At 60.1% G+C, this 13,266-nt stretch overlaps 1 protein-coding gene across 1 annotated transcript in view; it reads right to left on the bottom strand.

Moving 5' to 3' along the window:
• SUV420H1 (suppressor of variegation 4-20 homolog 1 (Drosophila)) overlaps positions 1-9,096 on the bottom strand; it is a 26,064-nt gene extending 16,968 nt beyond the window's left edge. The window contains exons 1-3 of the mRNA XM_012725116.1: positions 8,866-9,096; positions 3,762-3,909; positions 1,288-1,356 (exon numbers count right to left, since the gene is read on the bottom strand). Coding sequence (XP_012580570.1) covers positions 1,288-1,356; positions 3,762-3,909; positions 8,866-9,025 — 377 coding nt within the window. The 5' untranslated portion in view covers positions 9,026-9,096. The remainder of the gene's footprint in view (positions 1-1,287; positions 1,357-3,761; positions 3,910-8,865) is intronic.
• Between the last annotated feature and the right edge of the window lie 4,170 nt (positions 9,097-13,266).

Raw genomic sequence — 13,266 nt, 5'->3', positions numbered from 1 at the left:
GCCCCCCCGGCCCGCCGGGCCCAGCACAGAAGGCACGCCTGCCACAGGCCTGCACCGACTTTGCTGCCCGACTTCAACACAAGCAGGCCCCGCAGGGCTGCCCTCGCTACCTACTGACAAGACCCCCCTTCCACAGAATGTCAGAAAATTACTGGCACAGCTGGCTGCAGGGCGTGGCCAACAGGGAGGCAGAGGAGGGACACACGGTCCCGGGTGCAGGCAGGAGGGAAGACGCAGCGGGGCCGCACCACCGCCGTGGCCAGCTTCAGTCCAACCCCACTAATGCCTCGTAGGCGGGGAGGGACGAGCACGTCCCAGCGCAAGGCGGGCAGAAGGGCACTTGGGGGACACTCAGGATGACGGCGTTGGCGAGCATGAAGCATGCCGCGCCCCTCCACAACCAAGGGTGACCTCTCCCACACCAGTGGCACAAAGCTCGCCACACACCAGGTTCTTAGAGCCAGAAGGAAACGGAGCATCTAAAGCAGCCCTGGTCCTGCCAGGCCTGGCAGGCAGGGGCGGCGCCCTCTGGTGTCCACTCACTGGAACAGGACCTGGCCTGGGCCAGCAGGGCTGAGGCCAGAGTCCTTACAGCCTGGACGGGGGCGGGGGGTAGGGGACTGGTACCAGCTTTTCCAAAGCCACACACCGCCCATCCCTCTCTGAATACTCTGGCTATCTAAATGACTCAGCATTCTTCTCTCCCACTACTCCGCGCCAAGCCTAGAAATGTTTAAGAAGGCGTCATTCACAGCAGCGTGCACTCACACCCGGCCCCACCCTTTCCAGTCGCCCTTCCAGGTGCTGTCTCCAAGCCCAGGAGAACACAGGCAGGCGGGCCAGCGCAGGCGGGCCTAGCGGGCCGAGCCAGGCACACGCGGGCGCTGGCGGACGCGAGGAGGAGCGAGGGAGGAGAGGAGGCGCTCAGACAAGGAACCCGGCCAGGCAGGGCTGGCGCCGGGGCTCCTGACGGAGCTGCGAGGGTCCAGCCAGGCCCCGGCCCTTCGGTCCTTTGGTCCTTCTCCACCTGAAGGACCAGGACCACGCCGGCCGCCGCCACACGCTTGCGATGCCCGGGCTCCCGGCTGGGGATGCCGACGCTGGGTTCCCGCCAGGCCCCGGCAAGGGCACGGGTGCTTTCTCCAGGCACAGCTTTTGCGAGGACCGAACAAAGTGAAAGGGCCGCCAGCAGCCCTGGCGCCTCCCGACGCCACCGCCGGGGTTAAGCGCAGCGCAGTCACAGAGGGGCAGTGGGTCTGATCGCCGTGCGCGGGGCACTCCACCTACCTCACAGGGTTGTTGTGAGAAAAACTGTCAGATTTTGAAAAATGCCTTGAGCTCCTCGAAGGAAAGGTGCTATATAAATGCAAAAACAAACAATAAAAAGTGAATTGTACAATTTGCATTTATCATTTCTGAACAGACTTACAGCCTCAGCTGCAGCTGAGACCCCACGCGGCGACGGGAGCCCCGGGAGGCTCGGAGTGACAGTGGGCGCCAGACGCCGACACCTCCCACGGCACATTTACTGTGACCACGCCAAGCCAGGCTGGCACAGACCCTCACGCGTTCTAGGCAAGCATTTGTTTTAAAGTGACACTGAACGTGACACAAATTCATGTCCCACTGTGACTATAAAGAAGCAAAAACAAAGTAAGAAAATAAAAGCCAGCAGGGCACGGGGCGACGAGCGGGCCCCGCGCCCCGGCCGGCAGGAAGGACCAGCCGTGCGGACAGCGCTCCCCTCCGTCACGAGGGTCGGAAGGTCGCGGCTGACGAAGGCCAGCTGACCGACGCAGGAAGCCGGGGCCGCGACAGGCCACCCGTCGCTGAGGACCCCCAGGTGGCGGGCACCGCTGCTCTGGCACCGCCGGGGTGCACCGAGACGGCGGGCGAACAGAGCAAGACACGACACTCGAACCGCAGCCTGGCAGCGCCGGGACAGGCCGGTTACACGGCAGCCGGCTGCGACACGGCGCGGAGAATGAGCTCCGACTGCAGCTCTATTTTTTCTTTTTAAAGGCAATCCCCTCTCTCTTTTTAAAGATCCTATTTATTTCTCTGTTTCTGCGTAGAAGAGCGAGGGCACAGGTCAGAGTGGGTGGGTGAGAGAGTGGGGGGCAGAACAGGTGGATCCACTGGGGTACACTGCTGAGGGGAGCGGGGGAACAGGAGGGGCCTACTGCACCTGGGGTCTCTCCCTGGCCGGGGAGGGCTGTGGTGGGCTGCGGGGTGCCAGTGCTGAGACGCAAGCTCAGGCGACCAGGCAGGGCCAGCGCGTTGCCAGCCACACACTGCACAGCCCAGGAGAGGCGGGCAAGCTAGTCACCCACGCTACCCACCGGGGCGCCGCAGACCTGCCGGAGCGTCATCTCTGAAATGACGCAAGCACACACTCTGGGGAGTTCTTGTTAATCTCTGACATGGGTGGCGTTTCTGAAGACACGCAGGCCACCGAACTGTGCCACGCGACAGCGAGCCTTCCTGTCTCAGCGCCCAAGGCGTGAGGCTCACTCTTGAAAACTCGCGTCGTGAGCGCCTGAACGCCACCAGGCTGCCACGTGTGACAGCCCTCCACATGTCTGCCTAACCGGGGGCGGCAGCAGGGTGCGTGCTGCCAGTGTCCTCTCGGGAGGAGCGCTCTGGTGGCCTCCGTTTCCTCAGGAAAAAGGGAAACGGACTTAACGTCACGCAAGCAGCCACAGCTGGACAAGGGCGGCCACCCCGACTGTCCCGGGCAGCCCTCCCATCTCAGGCAGACAGATGTCTCAAGCCTGTGCCAACTTTTCACTTCGGTTTGGTAAATAAAGACACGATGACGGGAAATAACATGAAAATACCAAAGGCACATTTTCGCCTGTTTTTCTGGAACTAAAACATCCGTCACGAGGCATCTTGCTTTAGATCTAGTAAGAGAAAGATTGAAAGGGAAAGAAACGGACACCAGAGCTCCCTCTGACCACCGCCCCTCGGGCCCCACCTCTGGTGACATGGCTTTCTGCCTGGCACCAGGCCCGGGGCCACCCGGCTCTGGGGCTGCGAGCGCGGCGTGCGAGGGGCGTGAGCCGGGGCTGCCGGGGCCTCCTCCTGCCTGGAACCTTCTGCCACGGCGGTTGAGAGATGACGCTGTGGGGGAAAGAGACAGGCGCCACCAGCACCGGTGTCGGGCAGCGCAGTCACCCCGAGAGCCCACAGGCTGCCGGGAGAGGATACTGAGGAGTGATGGCAGGCCTGGGGGACCGAGGAACACCTTACAGACCGCGCCGACGCGCTCGGGGCAGCGCAGACACCTGTTCCCTCGCCCGCACCGGACAGACTGCCGCGCAGCCAGAAGCGTTCGCCCGACAGTGCCCAGCCGCTGAGCAAACACAATGCCAGGATTCCCTCAGAGTATCAGTTATTTAAAAGAAGAAACATCTGCAATGAAGCCACTGAAGCCACGGAAAAGCCTGACGTGACCTACTCCAGGTAGGAGCCAGCGCGGCCCCAGGCCACAGCGCCCCAGCACTCTCCTCTCAGCTGACGCGACCGGCAGCATTTAAGGCGGAGCACGAAGATGCTTCTCCAGCCAGTACTTTAGCGCAAACATCCTGAGGTAGAACGGGCACGCCGAGCTAACAGCGCCGAGGCCGGCTGCGCTGTGCGGGCGGCACGGGAAGCCTGTCCCCGAACGCGAGTCAAGTGTGACCTCAAGGCAAGATGACCATTGGTTTCCTTAAATTCCACATCGCCTGTTCCATCAGGACGAAGACTCGAATTACCTCGTATTCATTTTGTGCGTCTGAAAACCTAAATAGGGGTCGAGCACCAGACTGGTGGCCAGGTCGTCGTTTTCGCACAGCTCCTTGGCAGACATCCCGGAAGATGGTACATAGCGGCTCTGCCCTTCGAATCCAGAACTGCCATTACCTGTGGGGACAAAGAAAAGTGACTGCAATGGGAAACTACCTTGAGACCCATCACGCTTCGTCACCCACTTAGGCTGGTACTCGGGAAGTGAAATCACGTCATTCATCACTGCAAGTAAGAACCGAGACCCTCTGGCGTCGACACAGCCAAGTGCGCACGGTGACGGTGAGAAAGGGCCGCCGCACTCCATCGGCGCCCGCCCGCTGGCCCTCCATTGCGGTCACTCACTGGGCAAGTGCCAATGCAGGTGGCCCTGCACCAGTGCAGGGTGCAACCTTCTGGGGACACCTGTCCCTTTCTCAGGACCCCAGTCTGCTCCCGATTAACGGGTGACTCTGAGCTTCTCGAGTCTGTCTGCTCAGACCCCGCCCGCTGCTGGCGGGGGGGGGGGGTACCCACTGCCAACTCACGGCTTCCTGCTTTCTGGCATCAGTCCCTCACCAGACTCTGTGATTTGAAAAAAACTGCTCCTTATTCTGTGACCGGTGATTTTACATTCTTGGTAGTATCCCTTAAGCCGAGAATTTTACTTTTGTTTTTGTGTAGAACTGGGGTACAGGCCAGAGGTTCAGGGGAATGAGAGGATTTACCAGACTGAGTGGGGCACAGAACAGGTCCCTCAGCTGGGGATCGAACTCAGCCGCAGCAGCGAGAGTGCAGAGACTCAACCTGTAGCCCCCAGAGCGCCCAGAATTCTGCCACTTTTAATCTCAACGAATCTTTTCTCCCCTTCTTGTTCTTGGGCTTACAAGTGCCAAATTCAAGATCCTAAATCATGAATATGTTTTCTCTAGGGAGCTTTAAGTTCATCTTTTAGTTCAGGTCTGACTCATTTTCACTTGTCACAGGGCAAGGCCAGGCCTGGTTCCAGCCTTCCCACATCCGGTCCTCTGCTCCCATGTCGTTTCTTGGACTTATCGGAAATGAGGACTGTGAGCACAGGTGCGCCTGACGGCCGAGCCCACCCACGCACATGCTACCTGCTGTGCTGAGGCGCGACCCAAGGGCTCCAGCCGAGAGGAGACCCCGAGCTGTTCTCGCCTGCTCTTGCTATTCCGAGTCCCTTGGCCTTCTGGAGAATTTTAAGTCAGTGTGATTTCTGCGAAGAAGTTGACTGAGATTCTGACAAGCACACGGTCACCTCCCACGAACACGGAGTCTCCCAAACAGGCACGATGCTGACCCAGTCATCCAGGTCTGCCCTAGCGTTTTCACATATGTTGAACTGGTTTTGCACATATGTTGAATTCACTGCCAACTACTTTTCCTTTCTGATGTCACTGTAAATAAAACTTGGGGATCAACTATCATAAAAAATATACTCAGCCCTCCCCGGTGGCACAGCGGGTTGAAGCACAGCACTGAGAATCTAAAGCCGCTTCCGCTTGAGTTCGATCCCCGCCTGCCCCGGAGGTGACCCCATGGTGCGGCAGACCTCTCCTGACCCGCCCGCTGCTCCCCTCAGCAGTGTGGTTTGTCGATCTGCCTGTTCTGTACCCCGCTTTGTCTCTGGTGAAGCCTCTCACCCTCTGCATCTCTGGCCTGTACCCCAGTTCCGTATGAATAAATACATCTTTAAAAAAAAAGAAAGAAATATACTCGATATCTGTATATTGACCTTGTATCCTGCAACCTGAACTTGTCAGTTCTAAGTTTTTGGGTTTTTTTAGTTCTAAGTTTTTTAGTAAATTCTAATGCTTAGGCTTTCTAATCACGTCACTGTTACCTAGATGGTTGGCTTCTTCCTTTCTAATTTGGATGCCTTTATGAGGTCATTTTCTGCCTAACTGCTATGGTTAGAAACTCATACAATGCTGAATTAAAAGCGGTGAGGCAGGTATTCTCGTTCCTGACCTCCAGGGGAACCACTCACTCTTCCGTCAGTCAATGTGGCGTCAGTGGTGCACGGGGGAGGCCCTTTCCCGAGTGGCGGGGCTGCGATTCCTCCCGAGTGCAGTGTTTCCAGCCTGCACCCGCTGGGGCGCTGTGTGGTGCCCGTCTAGTCTGCGGCTGGTGTGTGACACTGACTGCTTGCCAGGGCAAGCCCCGGCAGGGCAGGCGGTGCTGCGGACCTGCCCTCTGCCGGGCTTGCCCCACTGAGGACTCGGCCCGGCTATCAGGCACACTGGTCCGTGGTTTCTCTCTTCTGCGACGTCTCTGGTTTTGGCCGCAAGATAACACGGCCTCATCAAATGAGTCAGGAGAGTGTTCCTTTCCAATATATTTTTAGAACAGCCTCTGAAGAACGGTATTCATTCTGACTTAAATACCTACTGCACTTATCAATGAAGCCATCTGGACCGGAAACTTCCTTTGCAGGTTGAGATTCTTGAAAACCACTGAGTCAATTTTCTTACTTGGTTTATTCAGATTTTATATTTCTTCCCGAATCAGTTTTGACAGCTTGTGACTTTGTAGGAATCTCTCGGTCCCGCCTGTGGCCGACGCTGTTGGTGCGTGGTTATCCCTAGTGCTACTGTCAGCCGGTCGCACCAGACCTTCTTTCGTTCTTGTTTCTGTTGTCTGACTGGATAAATATGACAGCACTTTTGTGTAACGTGAAGGTGTGCAGCACGTTACTTTGACAAACTGGCTGCTGTTGTGATGCTTTTCGTTTTACACAATTATCTGCAAAATACTATCCTTTACACAGTCTGTAGCTTATTGAGAAATCACTGCAAGTCTGCATCATCCCCCCTTTCAGGGAATTACCATTTTACTGTTTTTTTCCTTCCTAAACAGATTCAATCTGCGGCTTCCACGTCTCCGCGGCGCCCACCCAGGCCCGGGCCTGCCGGACGTGCCCTCGCGCGCGCTCTCGCTCTCGCTCCCTTCTCGCGCTGACCACACTCCACTCTGCGCCTCAGTTCATCTTCTATCCGCCTACCTGCCATGGGCAGCCGAGCTGTCCCACAGGCTGGCCATCACGCTAACGCTGTCACAGGCGTCTATTCCCCGGAATTCCTGCTTCGCTTCCCTTGGGCAATCCACCAGAAGTGGAGTGACGGACCTGCTTCTACTTCTGTGGTACCTCAGGATACCTCGTGCTGTGGAACTCTAGTCTTCATTCTGGAGTCTCCTCTTCTCGGCCAGTCTTGCTTAATTAAAGCTTTACCAGTCCTGCTGATCTTTCCTGAGAATCAGCGTTTAGTTTTGTTGGCTTTTCTGTCTTTCTGTGCTCTAGGCTGCTAAATTCTACTCTATTACTTCCATCACCCTTGTTTTGGGTTTGGTTACTTCCTTTTTCTGGTGAGTCAGACTGAAAGGTTAGTTACTGATCAAGATCTTTCTTCTGTTGCCAACCTACACTCACAACTGCAGACGCCCTCGAAGTCTGCGCACTGCCCTTTGCTGCCACACCGCCACCGCCGCGCCCACCCGCGCTCCATTTCTCGTACGAGTTCTTCGTTGGCTACTCGGGCATGTGTTGAGTGTCCACTTGTGAATTAAACTTCTCTTTCCAATTCCACTCCACTATGCCCACTGCCTTTTTTTTTTCAAGATTTGTATTTATTTATTTATGCGTACAGGAGCTGGGGTGTAGGCCGGCGGTGCAAGGGGTGAGGGTTCCCCAGAAACAAAGTGTGGGGCAGAACAGGGGGACAGGAGAGGTCTGCTGTGCCCTGCGGGTCACGCCCTGATCACAGACCAAACTTCTGTTGCAGTGGCTGTGACAGTGCCGAGACTCAACTGTGCCACCAGGGAGGCCCGGACCGTTCGCATTTTATCTTCTGCCTAACTAAGCACAACTGAAAGTGGATACTGAAGTCTCCAAACTATCACTGAATTATTTCTTCCCTTCCAATTCAGTCCGTCTTCTCGCCGTGTATTTTCGGAGCTCTGACGTCAGGTGAGGTCTCTTATTTTGCACCATTCCTGCCTGGTCACTGACCGTGACTCTCCCCGTCTTTACACTCGGGGTTCTCTTCCACACATTCCTCTGGCTCTACCTACTTGGTGAAGTGCAGCCTATGTAATGCGATTTTCTACTAACTTGGCCCAACAAGGAAACTATCAAGACCTATTTGCACCCTGATGCCCAAAAGAAGATCAAGAACTACTGGCCAGAAATGAACAAGACCAAAAGCAAATTTAAGAGCTGCCTAATTCACCGGCCACAGCCTACAGCGCCGTGGTGCGGTGCGGCCACTGCTTGCCCGAGCGCCTCCAGGCCCCTCTGCGCCGCAGAGGACGAGGGCGGCCGTGCGGAGGTCTACGGAAGAGACCCAGACTGTGACGGAAAGGCTGTGGCAGCCAGCCTGGCGAGCGGCACCGCCCGCCACAGCAGGAGACGCATCAGAGCCGGAGCACCCGACCTGGAACTGAACGCACCCGGGCTGACTCGGACCCACGGTGCACTCCGACGCCAGCACCCACCGGGGCCAAGCTGGCCTGGGGATCGCGTGACGCGACGCAGCTGCGGGCCGGCGCTCATACGGCGCCCACTTGGGGTAAGCGGCCGGGGGCACTGACTGCAACCTGTGAGCGACAGCCCAACAAGCAGCCTTGTTCTCACCAGAGTACAGAGTGAGCAGAGGGTAACTTCTTATCCACAGCACTTCGCTGCCCGGACAAGCCTCTGCTCACGCTCCACGAACAGGAGCAACGGCAGAGCCTGGCGCAGTTAGCGTCAGCTGTATTACTGTGGCCGCCCTGAGAAGTATATACGTAAAAAAAGCAACCTTTGAACTTGTAAGAAATGCAAGAGCAGTGGCTTAAGACTGTGCAGGACAGATTAGTTGAGCTGTAATCCCACCAAACACACAGCTGTGGGCATAAAAGCACAACCAAGGTCATCACAGCACACGTTAAAATCGCGTTTACACAACGACATGACTTTGAAATCATAACCCGCCCCCCCCTGAACTGCGGACGTAAAGCGGGACCTGGGAAACAGCGAGACCAGCATCCGCCCCAAGGAGCGCTGCGCCTGCAGGGCGCGGGGAGGCTACGTACATCTGCTCGACCTGCGCTCCGCCACGCCCCTGCCGGCCTTCACGGCGTCCTTGCCCGCGGGCTGGGGCTTGGCCTGGTTCTGCAGATGGTCACTCGACAACTTGCCTCCGTTCCTCCTGCCATGCACCACCATGTTCTTGGATTCGCCCAGCCACTTCATGCCCCCAGACAGCCTGGCCCAGGTGCATTTAGTCACGCTCTTCCCGCAGCTCAGAGAGGAATCTCAATGTCGCTCCTGACAGAAACAAACGTGAGAAACAAAACAGGGAGGTCAGTACGTTAGAGACCATGCTCACCCACCCCGGGGAAGATAACGCCCGAGTGCCACCCAGAGACTAAGGTCCCCTCACAGGCCCGGGGCGCCCACGCCCGCTGCAAGGCCGCAGGCCCCCCCCGCTCCCTCATGTCTGAGCAGGGCCTGGCTGGTGGCAGCAACAGTCCTTTCCAGCTACGGTGGGAACCAGCGTGTCCCAGCCCTCGACCCGGCGCCCCATGCCTCTGGGGACTGTCTCCAGGCCCCGCTGCCGCGCGAGGGTCCCAGCTCCCTTGCTGTGACAAACACAGCCAAGCAGATGGTAAGTTAGCTTAAGGCGGCCACAGAGGCAGCCCTGGGTGAGCCCGCTATGACATTCTACAAAGCAAGGCCGGTTCTGACTGGACTCCGACCTGTCTCACCTTAAGGGTGTGGGGTGCATTCACGGGGGACAGTCACATACTGGGCTGGGAAGGTCAACAGTGCCCTTGTTGAGGTGCTGACAGCTGTCCCCAACAGGCACAGTCCCTGTTCCTTCCCTACTCCAGCCCCACTGGGCTGGCTCACCAGAGCAACGGGGAGACACTGCGGACTCAGGGGAGCGGGCCGTGAGAGCCCCACATCGGCAGCTGGAAGCTAAGCAGTTTCTGTCTCAAACGCTGGGCGCTGACCGCGCGGAGGGCTGCACTGACTCGGAGCAGACCCTCGGAGCACAAAGGCCCTGCCCAGGGCCGGCTGCTGCCCTCTCCCCGGCAGGGACTACGGCCCTTGTCCGGGCAACCCTTTATGGCCCAGAAGGCCCCTGGACGCAGGCCGTCTCGCATCCCTCAGAAGAGCCTCCGTGACCGAGGCCTGGCAGCCGAGGGGTGCGGCTCTTGTCCGGCCTTCCTGCCCAGTGCAGGGCGCACCCTCGTGCGGCCTCTCCAAGACCCGCCCCTGCGGCCCGGCCATCGCAGAGGGAGGACAGGGCTTTCTGGCCAGCTCGCCCACCCTGCAGAGCCCACGCCAGAGTATCGTCGCCCAGGCGTGGCCAGCAAGTCGAGTGCGGTTACTCGGAGCGCCGGGGGCACAGTGCCCGGGGCAACCCGGGAGCCGGCCACCGACGGAGCCGTCTCCACCAGACCCGGCCTGAGAACCCGGGCCGGGCAGGGGATGCCAGCAAGGCGGGGGGCGGGGTGCCTGCAGGTGTTAAACAAGAGGGAAGAGAAGCGCCCGGCTCAGGCGGGGCCGCCCAACGCCCAGCAAAGGCGCTCGTCCTGCCTGCTGTCTGTGACCGGCCACGACGCGGCCAGTCCCCTGGTGCGGCACGGAGACCAGGCACCGGCCACGGGCCAAGAGGCCGCACACACGCCTCGGTGCCCACAGGAGCCTCCGCGCACACTGGGGCTGCGGATACGGGCCTGCGCCCACGCCCACGTGCCCCACAGCAGGGGCGGCCCTGGGGAAGGGACCTCGCGTTTTCTCAGGGTTACAGCTGTCCTAAAGCAGGAGCCTACTCGGTCAGCGGGGGAGAACCCGCCGCGAAGCCAGCCCGCGACTGAAGAGGCCGCTGCCCGGCGCCGGGGCTGCGGCTCCAGACCACTCCTCTGCGGCTGGGCAGGCTTTGCTGAAAGTTCTAAGCACAAACCAAGATTTCAAAAACCGTCAGAAAAATGAAAACATGCGAGTGACTTCCCTCTTGACAATTCCGGGAACCGTTACCAGAGCTGCCCGAGGGGCGCCACCCTGGGGACCGAGGCTGTGGGGAGGTCACCCAAGCGGCCTGCGGACCTGCTGCGGGCGGGCATTTCGGTGCTGCCAGCGCCACCCGGGAGTGGCATCCGGGACTCTCTGTGCCGGGGCCTCCGCTGCCACGGTCCAGGCAGGGCCACCGGCGCCCATGCAGAGCTCCTGCTGCCCGCAGGACTCACAGGCCACGCCACCCACGCCGCCCTGCCCAGCCTTCACCCTGCGCCCCCGGAGCCCGCTGGGCCCGGCCCCGGCCCGCCTGTGCCGCCTGCCCGAGGGGACAGGAAGGGCCGAGGGCTCAGATCCGGGTCTGCAAGCCCTCGCCGAGGCTCGCTCACAAGGACAGGGTCGTGGGTGCACTGGCGTCCGGCCCGAGGCCAGGACACGCTGCCCAGACACCTGCTCTCCCCTCTCGCGTCGGGGCCACCCGCGCCCCATCCTTGGGGACCTTCCTCTGCGAGCCTGGCGGCCGGACAGCCCCACCACGAGGCCAGGCAGGCCCGGCAGAGACGACGTGCTGCCTGCTGCGCACGCCGAGAACAAGGAGGCGCCTCCGAAAGGGGGTTCTCGGCCCGGGTCTTCAAGGCCAAGGCTGAGCTGGCAGGTGCTGTCAGGAGGGGGGGAGCCCCACCCCACCCGGCCTTCGGACCACCCCAGGAGCACCCCGCCGCCTCACTGGCACAGGGCAAAGCAAGACTACGGAGGAGATAAAGCTCTCTGGCTGGCTCCCCTTTTGAGAGAGAGCAAGTGCGGCAGAAACAGCGCCAGGCACAGGAGGCGTCATCTATAGTTACACGAGGCGGAAACGTCACCTCCCTCTGCAGACTGCTCAACACCCCTGAAGACACATCCCGCCCCACGTCCACTTTAAAAATACAAAAGTTCACAACAGAGGAGGAGGGGCAGTGGCGAAGCTGGTGGCCACAGCGTCTAGCGATGTCCCACACCAAAGTACACCCCACATTTCAACACTCAGCACTCCCCCAAACTCCCTGTGACAGTGGAATTTAGCTTGTGACAAAGAGAAAAAAACTTTTTCTCCAGTAATTCCATTTTTATAACAACTCCATTCACTCAGGGCTCGCAGAACCACTTTGCACTCTGGAATCATGCTCGCAGACCAGACAGGCGGTGGAGGTGGTCAGTGGTGCTGGACAAGGGGCTCTGGGCCCCAGTGGCGCCAGAGCAGGCGATGAGGCAGAGGCCAGCTGGGGAAGGGACTGAGCAGGGGAGGAGGCTCGGGGCGACTACAGCCAGCAGCCAGGGAGGCCGGGCGGTCTCGGGAGCGGGGTGCTGTGACCGGCTTATCGAGCGCCTGGCAGGTCTTGCACACAGAGCTGGGGTCCAGGCCAGTGGTGTGGGGAGTGAGAGGCTTCACCAGAGACAGTGGGGAGCAGAACAGGCAGGTCAAGGAAGTACACTGCTGAGGGGGGGGTGGGGGGGGGGTCCTGCTGCGCCCTGTGGGTCCCTCCCTGGCCGGGGGTCGAACTCGCATGGAAGCAGCTGCGGCCAGCTTGAAGGGCTGCGTCCTCACCCGCTGCGCCCCATGGGGGCCCCTCAGCCGATCTTGATTCAAATCCCAGAACTCAGGGCAAAAGGCAGCAAGTTACAGAAACATAGCTGGGCAGTTGCCTGCCTGAAGCAGTGACGCCTTTCTCGGCCAAGCGGGCGCGCTGTCCACGCATGAGCCCAGAGAGCTGGGCTTCGCGGGGAGCGAGAGCCTGAAGGGACCAGAGACCGCAGGGAGGAGGCGACAGCACACTGGCAGTGCGGGGGCAGCAGGCCTTGCAAAGCGGCGCCCCACTTACAGCACCCTGAACGAGGAGGGGGCGCCCCGCAGAGTCCAACACAGTTAGCGGATGCCCAGGGCTGTGGGCTGGCGCCCCGGGACACGACCAGGCCCACCCGAGACAGTGACCGTGGCCCTCTGGCATCACACCACTCACTCCTGCGGGGCCCCGTAACGTATGTAACGCGTCCCGGGGAGACACCAGCCCACACGACACGCGTCACGTGTGACCAAGTCCTAAGGGCAGACACCGGCGTCGGCACCCCACGCTCCACACCGCGGCCCTGACCGGCAGGGGCTTCTGCACACGCGTTGCTGGTGGCTGAGAAGGCAGGAGCCAGCAGCCAGACGCGACTCCTGAGGCCCTGAAGTGGGGCGGGGGCGCCCCCCAGGAGAATGTCAGAAAGAGGCAACTCAGTGGGCGAGCAGGGCGAGATCAGAGGCGGTACGAAGACCGTCACGTCTGGGGTCAACACGGCCCTGGCACCGACACCCACCCGACCGCTCTGAGGCAGCTGGCTCTGCCGAGCCCCGGGGCCTCCCGCCAGAAGTGTCCGTGCTCCCCCGCCCCCGCGGGGAGGAGGTGTCCACTCGGCGTCTCCGGGCAGCCTCCGGGCCTGCCGGCAGGGTC

Source organism: Condylura cristata, unplaced genomic scaffold (assembly GCF_000260355.1).
Source record: "Condylura cristata isolate star-nosed mole 26May11 unplaced genomic scaffold, ConCri1.0 scaffold00015, whole genome shotgun sequence".
NCBI classification, from domain to species: domain Eukaryota; kingdom Metazoa; phylum Chordata; class Mammalia; order Eulipotyphla; family Talpidae; genus Condylura; species Condylura cristata.
Note: the sequence above shows the minus strand (reverse complement) of the source record. Positions and strands in the feature narration are given on the sequence as shown.